General features: G+C 39.0%; 1 protein-coding gene across 2 annotated transcripts in view; it reads left to right on the top strand.

The window, feature by feature from the left end:
- Positions 1–15,913, top strand: part of ANO9 (anoctamin 9) — a 48,366-nt gene extending 32,453 nt beyond the window's left edge. The window contains exons 18-25 of one of the 2 annotated variants that reach the window (XM_063438346.1): positions 508–662; positions 755–907; positions 1,996–2,143; positions 2,414–2,521; positions 5,178–5,271; positions 14,943–15,055; positions 15,464–15,541; positions 15,744–15,913. In XM_063438346.1, the coding sequence (XP_063294416.1) occupies positions 508–662; positions 755–907; positions 1,996–2,143; positions 2,414–2,521; positions 5,178–5,271; positions 14,943–15,055; positions 15,464–15,541; positions 15,744–15,771 (877 nt within the window). In that variant the 3' untranslated portion in view covers positions 15,772–15,913. The remainder of the gene's footprint in view (positions 1–507; positions 663–754; positions 908–1,995; positions 2,144–2,413; positions 2,522–5,177; positions 5,272–14,942; positions 15,056–15,463; positions 15,542–15,743) is intronic. The other variant, XM_063438347.1, reaches the window with a different exon arrangement.
- Positions 15,914–16,118: the final 205 nt, after the last annotated feature.

Genomic DNA, 16,118 nt, shown 5'->3' with positions numbered 1-16,118 from the left:
TTGCTCCTCCTAATGTTTCTTTCAATAAATATCTGTATTTAAAGGAGCCCTTACTGTGTTCAAACATTCACGTTAAATATGGGTGTCCGTATTGAGCGTAAGTAACAGACGGTATCAATAAGTCACGTGGCTTTCTTCGTCTTAGAACTCTGGAATGTCATTTATTCTACACAATCCAATCAAAAGATAACGAATTATTGGCAAAATTTGGCAAAGGACATAGTTACATCGTAATCTAGGTTGAATCTCTCAAGTCCATCAAGTTATGCAGCCTTCAAACCGCTCCCACCCACCAGGCACACACACCATTAGATGTCATAAATATCTGTTGATCATTGCACAAGAATAGGTCTTTTACCATCCGCTTTCATTTGTGGTACCTGATGGACATATTCTTGTGCGATGAGCAACAGATGTCTATGGCATCTCATGATGTGTGCGAAAAAATCTTTGGAGGATCCCACGTCCTTGGTAACAATTCTTTTCAATAAAACCGATGTTTTGTAGGTATTTGCGTTTCAAGTTCCGCAATCTGAAGGAACGGAGGAGTAGGGTGCACAGTGAGAAAGGGTCTGAAGACCATGCCATGGATACATGGAGAGCAAACTACAGACTGGGTGCTGTACACACCTTCAGTCTGTTTGATGAATTCCTGGAGATGGGTGAGCACCTACTAATTTGGATTTCTTTTCTTTCTGTTGAAGTTCAATGTGTTACATGTTTTACCATCACTTGTCTGTTCTATTCCTATTAGTCATCCAGTACAGTTTCACGACCATCTTTGTGACTGCATTTCCTCTCGCCCCACTCTTGGCCTTTATCAACAATATTCTGGAGATCCGATTGGATGCAATAAAAATGACTCGCTTACAGCGCCGCCTAGTGCCGAGGAAAGCCAACGACATAGGTATTCTATAATTTACTACCATCGTCCTTAAATAAACAAAATACAGTATATGTCTCTCCCAGGCTCTAAGAATTTTACAGGGTCTGTAACGCTTACGCTGCCATGGACTTATGCCGTAACACATCCCGCTTTCATTAATCTTTGTGTACAACTAATGCAGACCAGTCTTGATGAAGTTTAAGAAATAAGTACGGTAGCTTTTTAATGCGTGTGGATTGTATTTTATGAAACACAGTTTTCACAGGGGTGTATCCAACAGGAGACAAAATCAACTAATCATAGACGTTCAGTGCAAACAGTATAATTATTCATATAACATTACGTATTGCGGTAAATCCACTGCGCATGTCTTGCACGTCTTCTCGAAACTATGCGAAGGTCAGTTTCTCTGTGTCAGCTTGCGCTGTGAAAAAACAGAGAGTACCGATTGCAGCCAAGAGAGAAAATTCTTGCTTATAACCCCTGCAAACGTGGAAAGACCTTACTAAGGCAATAAGTGATGTACATGACAGTCTTTGCTTTAGGAACCCATTGAAAATTCCAGGTGCTAAGAGCCAATGTTATTTCTTCCAATGGTAGGATGTTTATACACGATAGTGGAAACTAGTGTCAGGCTCTCAACAGAAAAATATGGTATGTTTAAAGAATGCGAGTTTAACCCTATATTTACCTGTGTCTATGACCAGTCCCTTCTCTCTGGTACTGCAGGTGAGAGTTAGGCAAGGTATCTCCAGATGTACTTATTACACCTGTGGGCCTTTAATTAGCACTTCACCTCTATTCCCTGTGCCCGCCCCCACCCCCCACCCTCCCCCTCCCCCCCACCACCACAATCTATCGAGGAAGACCTGTCCAGGTATTTGTAGATACAGGATAATATTGTTGTTAAATCCACGTCTCAGTATGCAATACATCTATAGAGTATGGTATATATTTATTTATAGCTCTGTATGTCTAGGGGAATATTCACTAAGCATTGCGTAAGTAAAGCAGTTCATTTCCCATCAGTCTCTAATATGGGCAGATACAATTCTGATATCACATTTTAAGATGAGTGTTTTTATTTTATTTTGTGTTTTCTTCTTTAGGAATTTGGCTTCAGGTTTTAGAGGCCATCGGAGTTCTTGCAGTCATCACGAATGGTTTGGTCATTGCGGTCACGTCTGACTTTATCCCCAGACTCATATACAAATATGTCTATGGACCCTGCGGCCAAGGGAACCCTGAAGGAGTCGAGTAAGAAATGGGGATAGTACTTTGGGAAGGGGAGTAAACGCTATTACAGTATATGAAAAGGTGAAAATAAAACAGATGGAGAATAAACAGGGAAAGTCACAATAAAATAGGAGTATGTGAAGAAGGTAGTAACATTTTAAAGATAAATAAGAAGCACAAATAATGGAGGCAATGTGCTGACTCTGTCGGTTCTCGGCCAAAACAAGACTGAGGACCAATAGGCGATAGACATCTGTTCCACTGACTGTTTTCTAAAGATCTCTCTCTCAGTTGTCTCACAGGGTACATCAATCAAAGTCTGTCCACGTTCCGTACTCAGGACTTCGAGCTTCTGACAGAGGTCTCGGAGCCCCCAAATACCACCATAACGGAATGCAGGTAAATATATGGTTACGGTAAAAGAACAGACATTTCTAGATCAAAATTGCTTCCTGTGGTGTGAATGTATATAATATTTATAATTATATTGATAGATTTACTGGCCAGATGTGGCTCACCATTGCACAGCGCACTTAAATTCTCGCCAAGTGTAAATTTTCCCTCTGCAATGGCTAGTGGCGAGGGAACATTTTGATAAATACCTGGAAGGCTACACTCACCTAGACATACACATATTATTAGGATGCTGCTGGGATCAATTCTGACTAAAAACAGAATCCAGCCCACTCCCTCACTAAACACCGGCTTCAGAGCTAGCAGAATGTAATAATTAATGGGGATTTAGTTACATTATGTTTTTTTATATTTATCTCATTTATTCAATAGAAATTTCATCAAATACATTAAAACACAGTTACTTATCCTATATAACATCATCAATCCAAATAATTCAATAAGTGTATCATAAGGTATAGACGTCATATATATATATAGATATCAAATCCATTAAATACATGTCATATACTTCTATAGGAAAATTCAAATGGTTAATTTACATATAAACATTAAAACGAAAAAAAAAAAAAAAATAAGAAAAAAATAAATAAATATAAATATAAATAACATATTTTCATAACACATACTCTGGCCGATTTTGAAGAGAGAGAGAGTTCCATTATGTTTAACTCTGTACACCATGATCCCTGTTACTGTGCCTAAGTCAGGTGTTTTTAAATACTCGTAGCACTGCCAGTAACTAGCCCTCTGTTTTAGGAAGAGATTTATATGAATATAATAAACAAAGTCGATATAAATAGTCTCTGTGTAACCTGAACACATGGGGCTCATTTCCATAGTAGTCTGTAAAATGTAGCCATCATGGCCAGCACTTGCATTGAACATTTCATGTTTTCCTCCAGCCATACTGACCACCAAGTAGCGTTTACCATTTTGCAATTTGGACGGACATCAAGGCACATTTTCCAATAAATTTGTTATAGAAACTCCACCAGAATACTATAACATATTTGCTCATCCCAATCGCATTTTACCTGTGAACATTTGAGCAAGTTGTCCTTAAAGGAACACTATAAGGTCAGGAAAACAAACATGTATTCCTGACCCAATAGTATTACAAACACAGTCTAGCCATCTGAATGTCAGTCACAACGTGCGGCATTGCCCCAGGAAGCAGCTCTAGCAGCCATCTGCATCGTGGCCACTGGAGGTATCCCTCGGCTGTAATGTAAACACTACATTTTCTCTAAAAAAGAAAGTGTTTACTGCAAAAAGCTGGAAGGGAATGGTTATACTGACCAGAACAAATTCAATAAGCTGTATACTGTACAATAAGCTGTATGCCGTACATTAAGCTGTATACCATACATTAAGCTGTATACTGTACATTAAGCTGTATACCATACATTAAGCTGTATACTAAACATTAAGCTGTATACCATACATTAAGCTGTATACTGTACAATAAGCTGTATACCATACATTAAGCTGTATGCCGTACATTAAGCTGTATGCCGTACATTAAGCTGTATACTGTACAATAAGCTGTATACCGTACAATAAGCTGTATACCGTACATTAAGCTGTATACCATACATTAAGCTGTATACCGTACATTAAGCTGTATATCGTACATTAAGCTGTATACCGTACAATAAGCTGTATACCGTACATTAAGCTGTATACTGTACATTAAGCTTTATACTATACATTAAGCTGTATACTGTACAATAAACTGTATACCGTACATTAAGCTGTATACCGTACATTAAGCTGTATACTATACATTAAGCTGTATACTGTACAATAAGCTGTATACCATACATTAAGCTGTATACCGTACATTAAGCTGTATACTGTACAATAAGCTGTATACTGTACAATAAGCTGTATACCGTACATTAAGCTGTATACTGTACAATAAGCTGTAGTTGTTCTGGTGACTATAGTGTATCTTTAAAGTTTGCATACACCTGACTTTCCTAATATAGTAAAATAATGAAAAGTGAAAACCCAAATACATTTATTAAGTTTTATATGTTTGACACTCATTTTGTAATTTGTTTGTATTCTTGTTTTTTTTTGTTTTTTTATGTAAAGGATCACTGTAGACACTATAACAACTTCAGCTTATTGAAGTTGTTATAGTGCCTTCAGTGCTGGTCCTAACTCCCAAAATGATATTTCACTGACATCTCCACATCCTCTGGGTATAAAAGCCCAGAATCTTATCGTGAAGTCAGGTGCCAAGTCCCGTCACAGTCGGCCATATCGAATTGTTATATACAATGATTCTCTATGGATGAAAATGAAGCCACCTGATGCATTCCGTGTCCGTAATATTAAAATGGCTCCTCTGCTTTCCACATTGAGGGAAAAATCTTAAACTATGGGAAACACAGATAATGGATTCCTCTAGTATCAGATTCAATGTCAGTACTGCCTTTTTCCCCTATCGTTTTATATTAGACCCTCTGAAGGATGATGTAGTTAGAAGGTTCTTGTTCCTCCATTACGTCGTCTGTCACTGATACGTTTCATTGCGTTTGATCAGCAGTCACCCCGTTGTGGGTGCTGCTATAATGTCACTATCTTCCAATACCCACTTACTGTACTCTCTCCTCTGCACCCCTGGCAGGTTTCGGGATTACCGATCTTCCGATGATTACAGCTTCTCGGTGCAATTCTGGCATATCTTTGCTGCCAGACTGGCTTTTGTCATTATTTTCGAGGTAAGTGTTGTGCTCTCTCACTGAAAGGGACACTGTAACCTCTTAATCTCATTGCAGGAGGCCCCCAGCCTCCGTTCGCTAAACCTTATTTAATGTTTTAATGCTCCCATCCACTTCGGGCTAATGATCGTGTGCAGCAGTGGACGGCTGTGATAGGCTGAGAGTGTCAGCTGACCCCTTCCAGCCTATTACAGTTCTCATTGCTGGTATGAATTGGTATGGCTACAAGGAAGTGTGTAATCTCTGCCTTAGCCACACCTTTTTTTTTACCTGCATTCTGAGTCCAATTGGACCAATATAGAGCTGCATGGATGCAATGAATGTTACTCCAATACATGGCAAGTTGGAGTGTTCCAGGTTTTAATGGAAATCACCGAATGGCTGCATTGTTCAGCCACTTCCTTGTTTCTGTTGTGGTAAGTAGCAGGATAGGCGAAGTGATTACAAAGAAATATGTTGGTTGTAGTTTTACACAATTTGTAAATAATTGCATATTTTCATTGCATGAATTACATTTTTAACAGTTAAAAAAATATAAGGTTATTTCAGAAACCCTGCACACTTAACCTAACCATTTATTTACATTGGTCTCATTAATGTTTAATACCTACCTGAAGCGGACTTGGCCATTCGCAAGTTTGTGTATCGATGATTGCGTGCCACCCGTAATAATATTGTATTGTTTGATCATACATTGACAGCATGTAGCCGTGTGTATTAGGTTTGTTGCTGCTTGGTTTGTGTATCGATGATTGTGTGCCACCCGTAATAATATTGTATTGTTTGATCATACATTGACAGCATGTAGCCGTGTGTATTGTTTGTTGCTGCTTGGTTTGTGTATGGATGATTGCATGCCACCCGTAATAATAATGTATTGTTTGATCATACATTGACAGCATGTGGCCGTGTGTATTAGGTTTGTTGCTGCTTGGTTTGTGTATCGATGATTGCGTGCCACCCGTAATAATATTGTATTGTTTGATCATACATTGACAGCATGTGGCCGTGTGTATTAGGTTTGTTGCTGCTTGGTTTGTGTATCGATGATTGTGTGCCAACCGTATTAATATTGTATTGTTTGATCATACATTGACAGCATGTAGCCGTGTGTATTGTTTGTTGCTGCTTGGTTTGTGTATCGATGATTGTGTGCCAACCGTATTAATATTGTATTGTTTGATCATACATTGACAGCATGTGGCCGTGTGTATTGTTTGTTGCTGCTTGGTTTGTGTATCGATGATTGTGTGCCAACCGTATTAATATTGTATTGTTTGATCATACATTGACAGCATGTGGCCGTGTGTATTAGGTTTGTTGCTGCTTGGTTTGTGTATCGATGATTGCGTGCCAACCGTATTAATATTGTATTGTTTGATCATACATTGACAGCATGTGGCCGTGTGTATTAGGTTTGTTGCTGCTTGGTTTGTGTATCGATGATTGCGTGCCAACCGTATTAATATTGTATTGTTTGATCATACATTGACAGCATGTGGCCGTGTGTATTAGGTTTGTTGCTGCTTGGTTTGTGTATCGATGATTGCGTGCCACCCGTAATAATATTGTATTGTTTGATCATACATTGACAGCATGTGGCCGTGTGTATTAAGTTTGTTGCTGCTTGGTTTGTGTATCGATGATTGCGTGCCAACCGTATTAATATTGTATTGTTTGATCATACATTGACAGCATGTGGCCGTGTGTATTGTTTGTTGCTGCTTGGTTTGTGTATCGATGATTGTGTGCCAACCGTATTAATATTGTATTGTTTGATCATACATTGACAGCATGTGGCCGTGTGTATTAGGTTTGTTGCTGCTTGGTTTGTGTATCGATGATTGTGTGCCAACCGTATTAATATTGTATTGTTTGATCATACATTGACAGCATGTGGCCGTGTGTATTAAGTTTGTTCCTGCTTGGTTTGTGTATCGATGATTGTGTGCCAACCGTATTAATATTGTATTGTTTGATCATACATTGACAGCATGTGGCCGTGTGTATTAGGTTTGTTGCTGCTTGGTTTGTGTATCGATGATTGTGTGCCAACCGTATTAATATTGTATTGTTTGATCATACATTGACAGCATGTAGCCGTGTGTATTAGGTTTGTTGCTGCTTGGTTTGTGTATCGATGATTGTGTGCCAACCGTATTAATATTGTATTGTTTGATCATACATTGACAGCATGTGGCCGTGTGTATTAAGTTTGTTCCTGCTTGGTTTGTGTATCGATGATTGCGTGCCAACCGTATTAATATTGTATTGTTTGATCATACATTGACAGCATGTGGCCGTGTGTATTAGGTTTGTTCCTGCTTGGTTTGTGTATCGATGATTGCGTGCCACCCGTAATAATATTGTATTGTTTGATCATACATTGACAGCATGTAGCCGTGTGTATTAGGTTTGTTGCTGCTTGGTTTGTGTATCGATGATTGTGTGCCAACCGTATTAATATTGTATTGTTTGATCATACATTGACAGCATGTGGCCGTGTGTATTAAGTTTGTTCCTGCTTGGTTTGTGTATCGATGATTGTGTGCCAACCGTATTAATATTGTATTGTTTGATCATACATTGACAGCATGTGGCCGTGTGTATTAGGTTTGTTGCTGCTTGGTTTGTGTATCGATGATTGTGTGCCAACCGTATTAATATTGTATTGTTTGATCATACATTGACAGCATGTAGCCGTGTGTATTAGGTTTGTTGCTGCTTGGTTTGTGTATCGATGATTGTGTGCCAACCGTATTAATATTGTATTGTTTGATCATACATTGACAGCATGTGGCCGTGTGTATTAAGTTTGTTCCTGCTTGGTTTGTGTATCGATGATTGCGTGCCAACCGTATTAATATTGTATTGTTTGATCATACATTGACAGCATGTGGCCGTGTGTATTAGGTTTGTTCCTGCTTGGTTTGTGTATCGATGATTGCGTGCCACCCGTAATAATATTGTATTGTTTGATCATACATTGACAGCATGTAGCCGTGTGTATTAGGTTTGTTGCTGCTTGGTTTGTGTATCGATGATTGTGTGCCAACCGTATTAATATTGTATTGTTTGATCATACATTGACAGCATGTGGCCGTGTGTATTGTTTGTTGCTGCTTGGTTTGTGTATCGATGATTGTGTGCCAACCGTATTAATATTGTATTGTTTGATCATACATTGACAGCATGTGGCCGTGTGTATTGTTTGTTGCTGCTTGGTTTGTGTATCGATGATTGTGTGCCAACCGTATTAATATTGTATTGTTTGATCATACATTGACAGCATGTGGCCGTGTGTATTAGGTTTGTTGCTGCTTGGTTTGTGTATCGATGATTGCGTGCCAACCGTATTAATATTGTATTGTTTGATCATACATTGACAGCATGTGGCCGTGTGTATTAGGTTTGTTGCTGCTTGGTTTGTGTATCGATGATTGCGTGCCAACCGTTTTAATATTGTATTGTTTGATCATACATTGACAGCATGTGGCCGTGTGTATTAGGTTTGTTGCTGCTTGGTTTGTGTATCGATGATTGCGTGCCACCCGTAATAATATTGTATTGTTTGATCATACATTGACAGCATGTGGCCGTGTGTATTAAGTTTGTTGCTGCTTGGTTTGTGTATCGATGATTGCGTGCCAACCGTATTAATATTGTATTGTTTGATCATACATTGACAGCATGTGGCCGTGTGTATTGTTTGTTGCTGCTTGGTTTGTGTATCGATGATTGTGTGCCAACCGTATTAATATTGTATTGTTTGATCATACATTGACAGCATGTGGCCGTGTGTATTAGGTTTGTTGCTGCTTGGTTTGTGTATCGATGATTGTGTGCCAACCGTATTAATATTGTATTGTTTGATCATACATTGACAGCATGTGGCCGTGTGTATTAAGTTTGTTCCTGCTTGGTTTGTGTATCGATGATTGTGTGCCAACCGTATTAATATTGTATTGTTTGATCATACATTGACAGCATGTGGCCGTGTGTATTAGGTTTGTTGCTGCTTGGTTTGTGTATCGATGATTGTGTGCCAACCGTATTAATATTGTATTGTTTGATCATACATTGACAGCATGTAGCCGTGTGTATTAGGTTTGTTGCTGCTTGGTTTGTGTATCGATGATTGTGTGCCAACCGTATTAATATTGTATTGTTTGATCATACATTGACAGCATGTGGCCGTGTGTATTAAGTTTGTTCCTGCTTGGTTTGTGTATCGATGATTGCGTGCCAACCGTATTAATATTGTATTGTTTGATCATACATTGACAGCATGTGGCCGTGTGTATTAGGTTTGTTGCTGCTTGGTTTGTGTATCGATGATTGTGTGCCAACCGTATTAATATTGTATTGTTTGATCATACATTGACAGCATGTGGCCGTGTGTATTAGGTTTGTTGCTGCTTGGTTTGTGTATCGATGATCGTGTGCAAACTGTAATAATATTGTATTGTTTGATAATACATTGACAGCATGTGGCCGTGTGTATTGTTTGTTGCTGCTTGGTTTGTGTATCGATGATCGTGTGCAAACTGTAATAATATTGTATTGTTTGATCATACATTGACAGCATGTGGCCGTGTGTATTGTTTGTTGCTGCTTGGTTTGTGTATCGATGATTGCGTGCCACCCGTAATAATATTGTATTGTTTGATCATACATTGACAGCATGTGGCCGTGTGTATTGTTTGTTGCTGCTTGGTTTGTGTATCGATGATCGTGTGCCAACCGTATTAATATTGTATTGTTTGATCATACATTGACAGCATGTAGCCGTGTGTATTAGGTTTGTTGCTGCTTGGTTTGTGTATCGATGATTGCGTGCCACCCGTAATAATATTGTATTGTTTGATCATACATTGACAGCATGTAGCCGTGTGTATTAGGTTTGTTGCTGCTTGGTTTGTGTATCGATGATTGTGTGCCAACCGTATTAATATTGTATTGTTTGATCATACATTGACAGCATGTGGCCGTGTGTATTAAGTTTGTTCCTGCTTGGTTTGTGTATCGATGATTGCGTGCCAACCGTATTAATATTGTATTGTTTGATCATACATTGACAGCATGTGGCCGTGTGTATTAGGTTTGTTGCTGCTTGGTTTGTGTATCGATGATTGCGTGCCAACCGTTTTAATATTGTATTGTTTGATCATACATTGACAGCATGTGGCCGTGTGTATTAGGTTTGTTGCTGCTTGGTTTGTGTATCGATGATTGCGTGCCACCCGTAATAATATTGTATTGTTTGATCATACATTGACAGCATGTGGCCGTGTGTATTAAGTTTGTTGCTGCTTGGTTTGTGTATCGATGATTGCGTGCCAACCGTATTAATATTGTATTGTTTGATCATACATTGACAGCATGTGGCCGTGTGTATTGTTTGTTGCTGCTTGGTTTGTGTATCGATGATTGTGTGCCAACCGTATTAATATTGTATTGTTTGATCATACATTGACAGCATGTGGCCGTGTGTATTAGGTTTGTTGCTGCTTGGTTTGTGTATCGATGATTGTGTGCCAACCGTATTAATATTGTATTGTTTGATCATACATTGACAGCATGTGGCCGTGTGTATTAAGTTTGTTCCTGCTTGGTTTGTGTATCGATGATTGTGTGCCAACCGTATTAATATTGTATTGTTTGATCATACATTGACAGCATGTGGCCGTGTGTATTAGGTTTGTTGCTGCTTGGTTTGTGTATCGATGATTGTGTGCCAACCGTATTAATATTGTATTGTTTGATCATACATTGACAGCATGTAGCCGTGTGTATTAGGTTTGTTGCTGCTTGGTTTGTGTATCGATGATTGTGTGCCAACCGTATTAATATTGTATTGTTTGATCATACATTGACAGCATGTGGCCGTGTGTATTAAGTTTGTTCCTGCTTGGTTTGTGTATCGATGATTGCGTGCCAACCGTATTAATATTGTATTGTTTGATCATACATTGACAGCATGTGGCCGTGTGTATTAGGTTTGTTGCTGCTTGGTTTGTGTATCGATGATTGTGTGCCAACCGTATTAATATTGTATTGTTTGATCATACATTGACAGCATGTGGCCGTGTGTATTAGGTTTGTTGCTGCTTGGTTTGTGTATCGATGATCGTGTGCAAACTGTAATAATATTGTATTGTTTGATAATACATTGACAGCATGTGGCCGTGTGTATTGTTTGTTGCTGCTTGGTTTGTGTATCGATGATCGTGTGCAAACTGTAATAATATTGTATTGTTTGATCATACATTGACAGCATGTGGCCGTGTGTATTGTTTGTTGCTGCTTGGTTTGTGTATCGATGATTGCGTGCCACCCGTAATAATATTGTATTGTTTGATCATACATTGACAGCATGTGGCCGTGTGTATTGTTTGTTGCTGCTTGGTTTGTGTATCGATGATCGTGTGCCAACCGTATTAATATTGTATTGTTTGATCATACATTGACAGCATGTAGCCGTGTGTATTAGGTTTGTTGCTGCTTGGTTTGTGTATCGATGATTGCGTGCCACCCGTAATAATATTGTATTGTTTGATCATACATTGACAGCATGTAGCCGTGTGTATTAGGTTTGTTGCTGCTTGGTTTGTGTATCGATGATTGTGTGCCAACCGTATTAATATTGTATTGTTTGATCATACATTGACAGCATGTGGCCGTGTGTATTAAGTTTGTTCCTGCTTGGTTTGTGTATCGATGATTGCGTGCCAACCGTATTAATATTGTATTGTTTGATCATACATTGACAGCATGTGGCCGTGTGTATTAGGTTTGTTGCTGCTTGGTTTGTGTATCGATGATTGTGTGCCAACCGTATTAATATTGTATTGTTTGATCATACATTGACAGCATGTGGCCGTGTGTATTAAGTTTGTTCCTGCTTGGTTTGTGTATCGATGATTGCGTGCCAACCGTATTAATATTGTATTGTTTGATCATACATTGACAGCATGTGGCCGTGTGTATTAGGTTTGTTGCTGCTTGGTTTGTGTATCGATGATTGCGTGCCACCCGTAATAATATTGTATTGTTTGATCATACATTGACAGCATGTAGCCGTGTGTATTAGGTTTGTTGCTGCTTGGTTTGTGTATCGATGATTGTGTGCCAACCGTATTAATATTGTATTGTTTGATCATACATTGACAGCATGTGGCCGTGTGTATTAAGTTTGTTCCTGCTTGGTTTGTGTATCGATGATTGCGTGCCAACCGTATTAATATTGTATTGTTTGATCATACATTGACAGCATGTGGCCGTGTGTATTAGGTTTGTTGCTGCTTGGTTTGTGTATCGATGATTGTGTGCCAACCGTATTAATATTGTATTGTTTGATCATACATTGACAGCATGTGGCCGTGTGTATTAAGTTTGTTCCTGCTTGGTTTGTGTATCGATGATTGCGTGCCAACCGTATTAATATTGTATTGTTTGATCATACATTGACAGCATGTGGCCGTGTGTATTAGGTTTGTTCCTGCTTGGTTTGTGTATCGATGATTGCGTGCCACCCGTAATAATATTGTATTGTTTGATCATACATTGACAGCATGTAGCCGTGTGTATTAGGTTTGTTGCTGCTTGGTTTGTGTATCGATGATTGTGTGCCACCCGTAATAATATTGTATTGTTTGATCATACATTGACAGCATGTAGCCGTGTGTATTAGGTTTGTTGCTGCTTGGTTTGTGTATCGATGATTGCGTGCCACCCGTAATAATATTGTATTGTTTGATCATACATTGACAGCATGTAGCCGTGTGTATTAGGTTTGTTGCTGCTTGGTTTGTGTATCGATGATTGTGTGCCAACCGTATTAATATTGTATTGTTTGATCATACATTGACAGCATGTGGCCGTGTGTATTAAGTTTGTTCCTGCTTGGTTTGTGTATCGATGATTGCGTGCCAACCGTATTAATATTGTATTGTTTGATCATACATTGACAGCATGTGGCCGTGTGTATTAGGTTTGTTGCTGCTTGGTTTGTGTATCGATGATTGTGTGCCAACCGTATTAATATTGTATTGTTTGATCATACATTGACAGCATGTGGCCGTGTGTATTAAGTTTGTTCCTGCTTGGTTTGTGTATCGATGATTGCGTGCCAACCGTATTAATATTGTATTGTTTGATCATACATTGACAGCATGTGGCCGTGTGTATTAGGTTTGTTGCTGCTTGGTTTGTGTATCGATGATTGCGTGCCACCCGTAATAATATTGTATTGTTTGATCATACATTGACAGCATGTAGCCGTGTGTATTAGGTTTGTTGCTGCTTGGTTTGTGTATCGATGATTGTGTGCCAACCGTATTAATATTGTATTATTTGATCATACATTGACAGCATGTGGCCGTGTGTATTAAGTTTGTTCCTGCTTGGTTTGTGTATCGATGATTGCGTGCCAACCGTATTAATATTGTATTGTTTGATCATACATTGACAGCATGTGGCCGTGTGTATTAGGTTTGTTCCTGCTTGGTTTGTGTATCGATGATTGCGTGCCACCCGTAATAATATTGTATTGTTTGATCATACATTGACAGCATGTGGCCGTGTGTATTAAGTTTGTTCCTGCTTGGTTTGTGTATCGATGATTGCGTGCCACCCGTAATAATATTGTATTGTTTGATCATACATTGACAGCATGTGGCCGTGTGTATTAAGTTTGTTCCTGCTTGGTTTGTGTATCGATGATTGCGTGCCAACCGTATTAATATTGTATTGTTTGATCATACATTGACAGCATGTGGCCGTGTGTATTAGGTTTGTTCCTGCTTGGTTTGTGTATCGATGATTGCGTGCCAACCGTAATAATATTGTATTGTTTGATCATACATTGACAGCATGTAGCCGTGTGTATTAGGTTTGTTGCTGCATGGTTTGTGTATCGATGATTGCGTGCCAACCGTAATAATATTGTATTGTTTGATCATACATTGACAGCATGTGGCCGTGTGTATTAAGTTTGTTGCTGCTTGGTTTGTGTATCGATGATTGTGTGCCACCCGTAATAATATTGTATTGTTTGATCATACATTGACAGCATGTGGCCGTGTGTATTGTTTGTTGCTGCTTGGTTTGTGTATCGATGATTGTGTGCCAACCGTATTAATATTGTATTGTTTGATCATACATTGACAGCATGTGGCCGTGTGTATTAGGTTTGTTCCTGCTTGGTTTGTGTATCGATGATTGCGTGCCAACCGTAATAATATTGTATTGTTTGATCATACATTGACAGCATGTAGCCGTGTGTATTAGGTTTGTTGCTGCATGGTTTGTGTATCGATGATTGCGTGCCAACCGTAATAATATTGTATTGTTTGATCATACATTGACAGCATGTGGCCGTGTGTATTAAGTTTGTTGCTGCTTGGTTTGTGTATCGATGATTGTGTGCCAACCGTATTAATATTGAATTGTTTGATCATACATTGACAGCATGTGGCCGTGTGTATTAGGTTTGTTCCTGCTTGGCTTGTGTATCGATGATTGCGTGCCAACCGTAATAATATTGTATTGTTTGATCATACATTGACAGCATGTGGCCGTGTGTATTAGGTTTGTTGCTGCATGGTTTGTGTATCGATGATTGCGTGCCAACCGTACTAATATTGTATTGTTTGATCATACATTGACAGCATGTGGCCGTGTGTATTAAGTTTGTTGCTGCTTGGTTTGTGCCGGATGTCCCTCAGAATGTGAAAAACCGAAGCCTGAAGGATAAACACGACGACCTACTTAAGGAACTGAGGTATGTTATACTCATAGTCAACCAGGTTCTTGGCTTTATTTAGAGGATCCCAAGATACCCCCTTTTTGAGTGTGTATGGTAGTTTTTTTTATAAAAAAAAATTTAGAGTAGAAACATGAAGCACACCTAGAAAAATGACACCACTACAGCTATATGATGGTCAACGTACCTAATGGAAGCAACACTTACATCAGAGATGTGATGGGTCCCACAAGCACTCTAAACTCTCCCAATTCCTTCCCACAATGACTCCTGTATAATACTACAGCCCAATGTAGTTATGTACAATACTCTGGATCAGAAATCCATCATTGCATAACCATTCCTTATGTGCATTGTATAGTTTTATCCCCACAAATAATGAGGGCTTGGTGGAGGTACTAACTCTCACCTTCATCCACCCTACAGTGAAATGCCAGAAGATTATGATGACATTCCCAATGACATCTCCCCCCATGCATACAGAGATCTACTAGTGGAAGCCAGGTAATGTCCAATTACAAATCAGGCTCCCTGCCCCCGGGTAGCACACCACATCTCAAATGAAGGTGTTGAAGGAATCAAGGACATCTCCTGTAGTAACTAAAAACTCTTACCAGCACAATACCGACATCATGCAATAAACTATATGTGTCTAAAATAAATTAAACACCCACAATTCTGGCTTTTCAATCAATTTTGTGTTCAGTTTGATAGAGCGCTCCACTGAAGTATGAGAGCCTTGCACGTTTCAAAGTACTCCCAGACCTGGACCTACACAGAGCCTGCAAAAATAGCACAACGCCGGCGTGACGCTCCGCAGGATGTCCTCTATCCCCAAACAAATGTGTTGTGTAATGTGTTTTTGTAATTATTGCTTTGTACAATAAATATATTCTTTTTTTAATCAAAACAAAAATTCATAATTTTTTTGTGTGACATGGACATTTAAATGCCGCATCTTGACACGTAGGTGTGCATACATGACTTAACACTCTAATGAATCGGGGCATATTTGATAATATAAAAGATAACCAGCAAGATTTTCAAGATTTGTTTACCTTTACAATTTCACTACAATCAG

Source organism: Pelobates fuscus, chromosome 12 (genome assembly GCF_036172605.1).
Source record: "Pelobates fuscus isolate aPelFus1 chromosome 12, aPelFus1.pri, whole genome shotgun sequence".
Classification (NCBI taxonomy): domain Eukaryota; kingdom Metazoa; phylum Chordata; class Amphibia; order Anura; family Pelobatidae; genus Pelobates; species Pelobates fuscus.
This window is presented reverse-complemented; position numbering and strand designations above follow the sequence as displayed.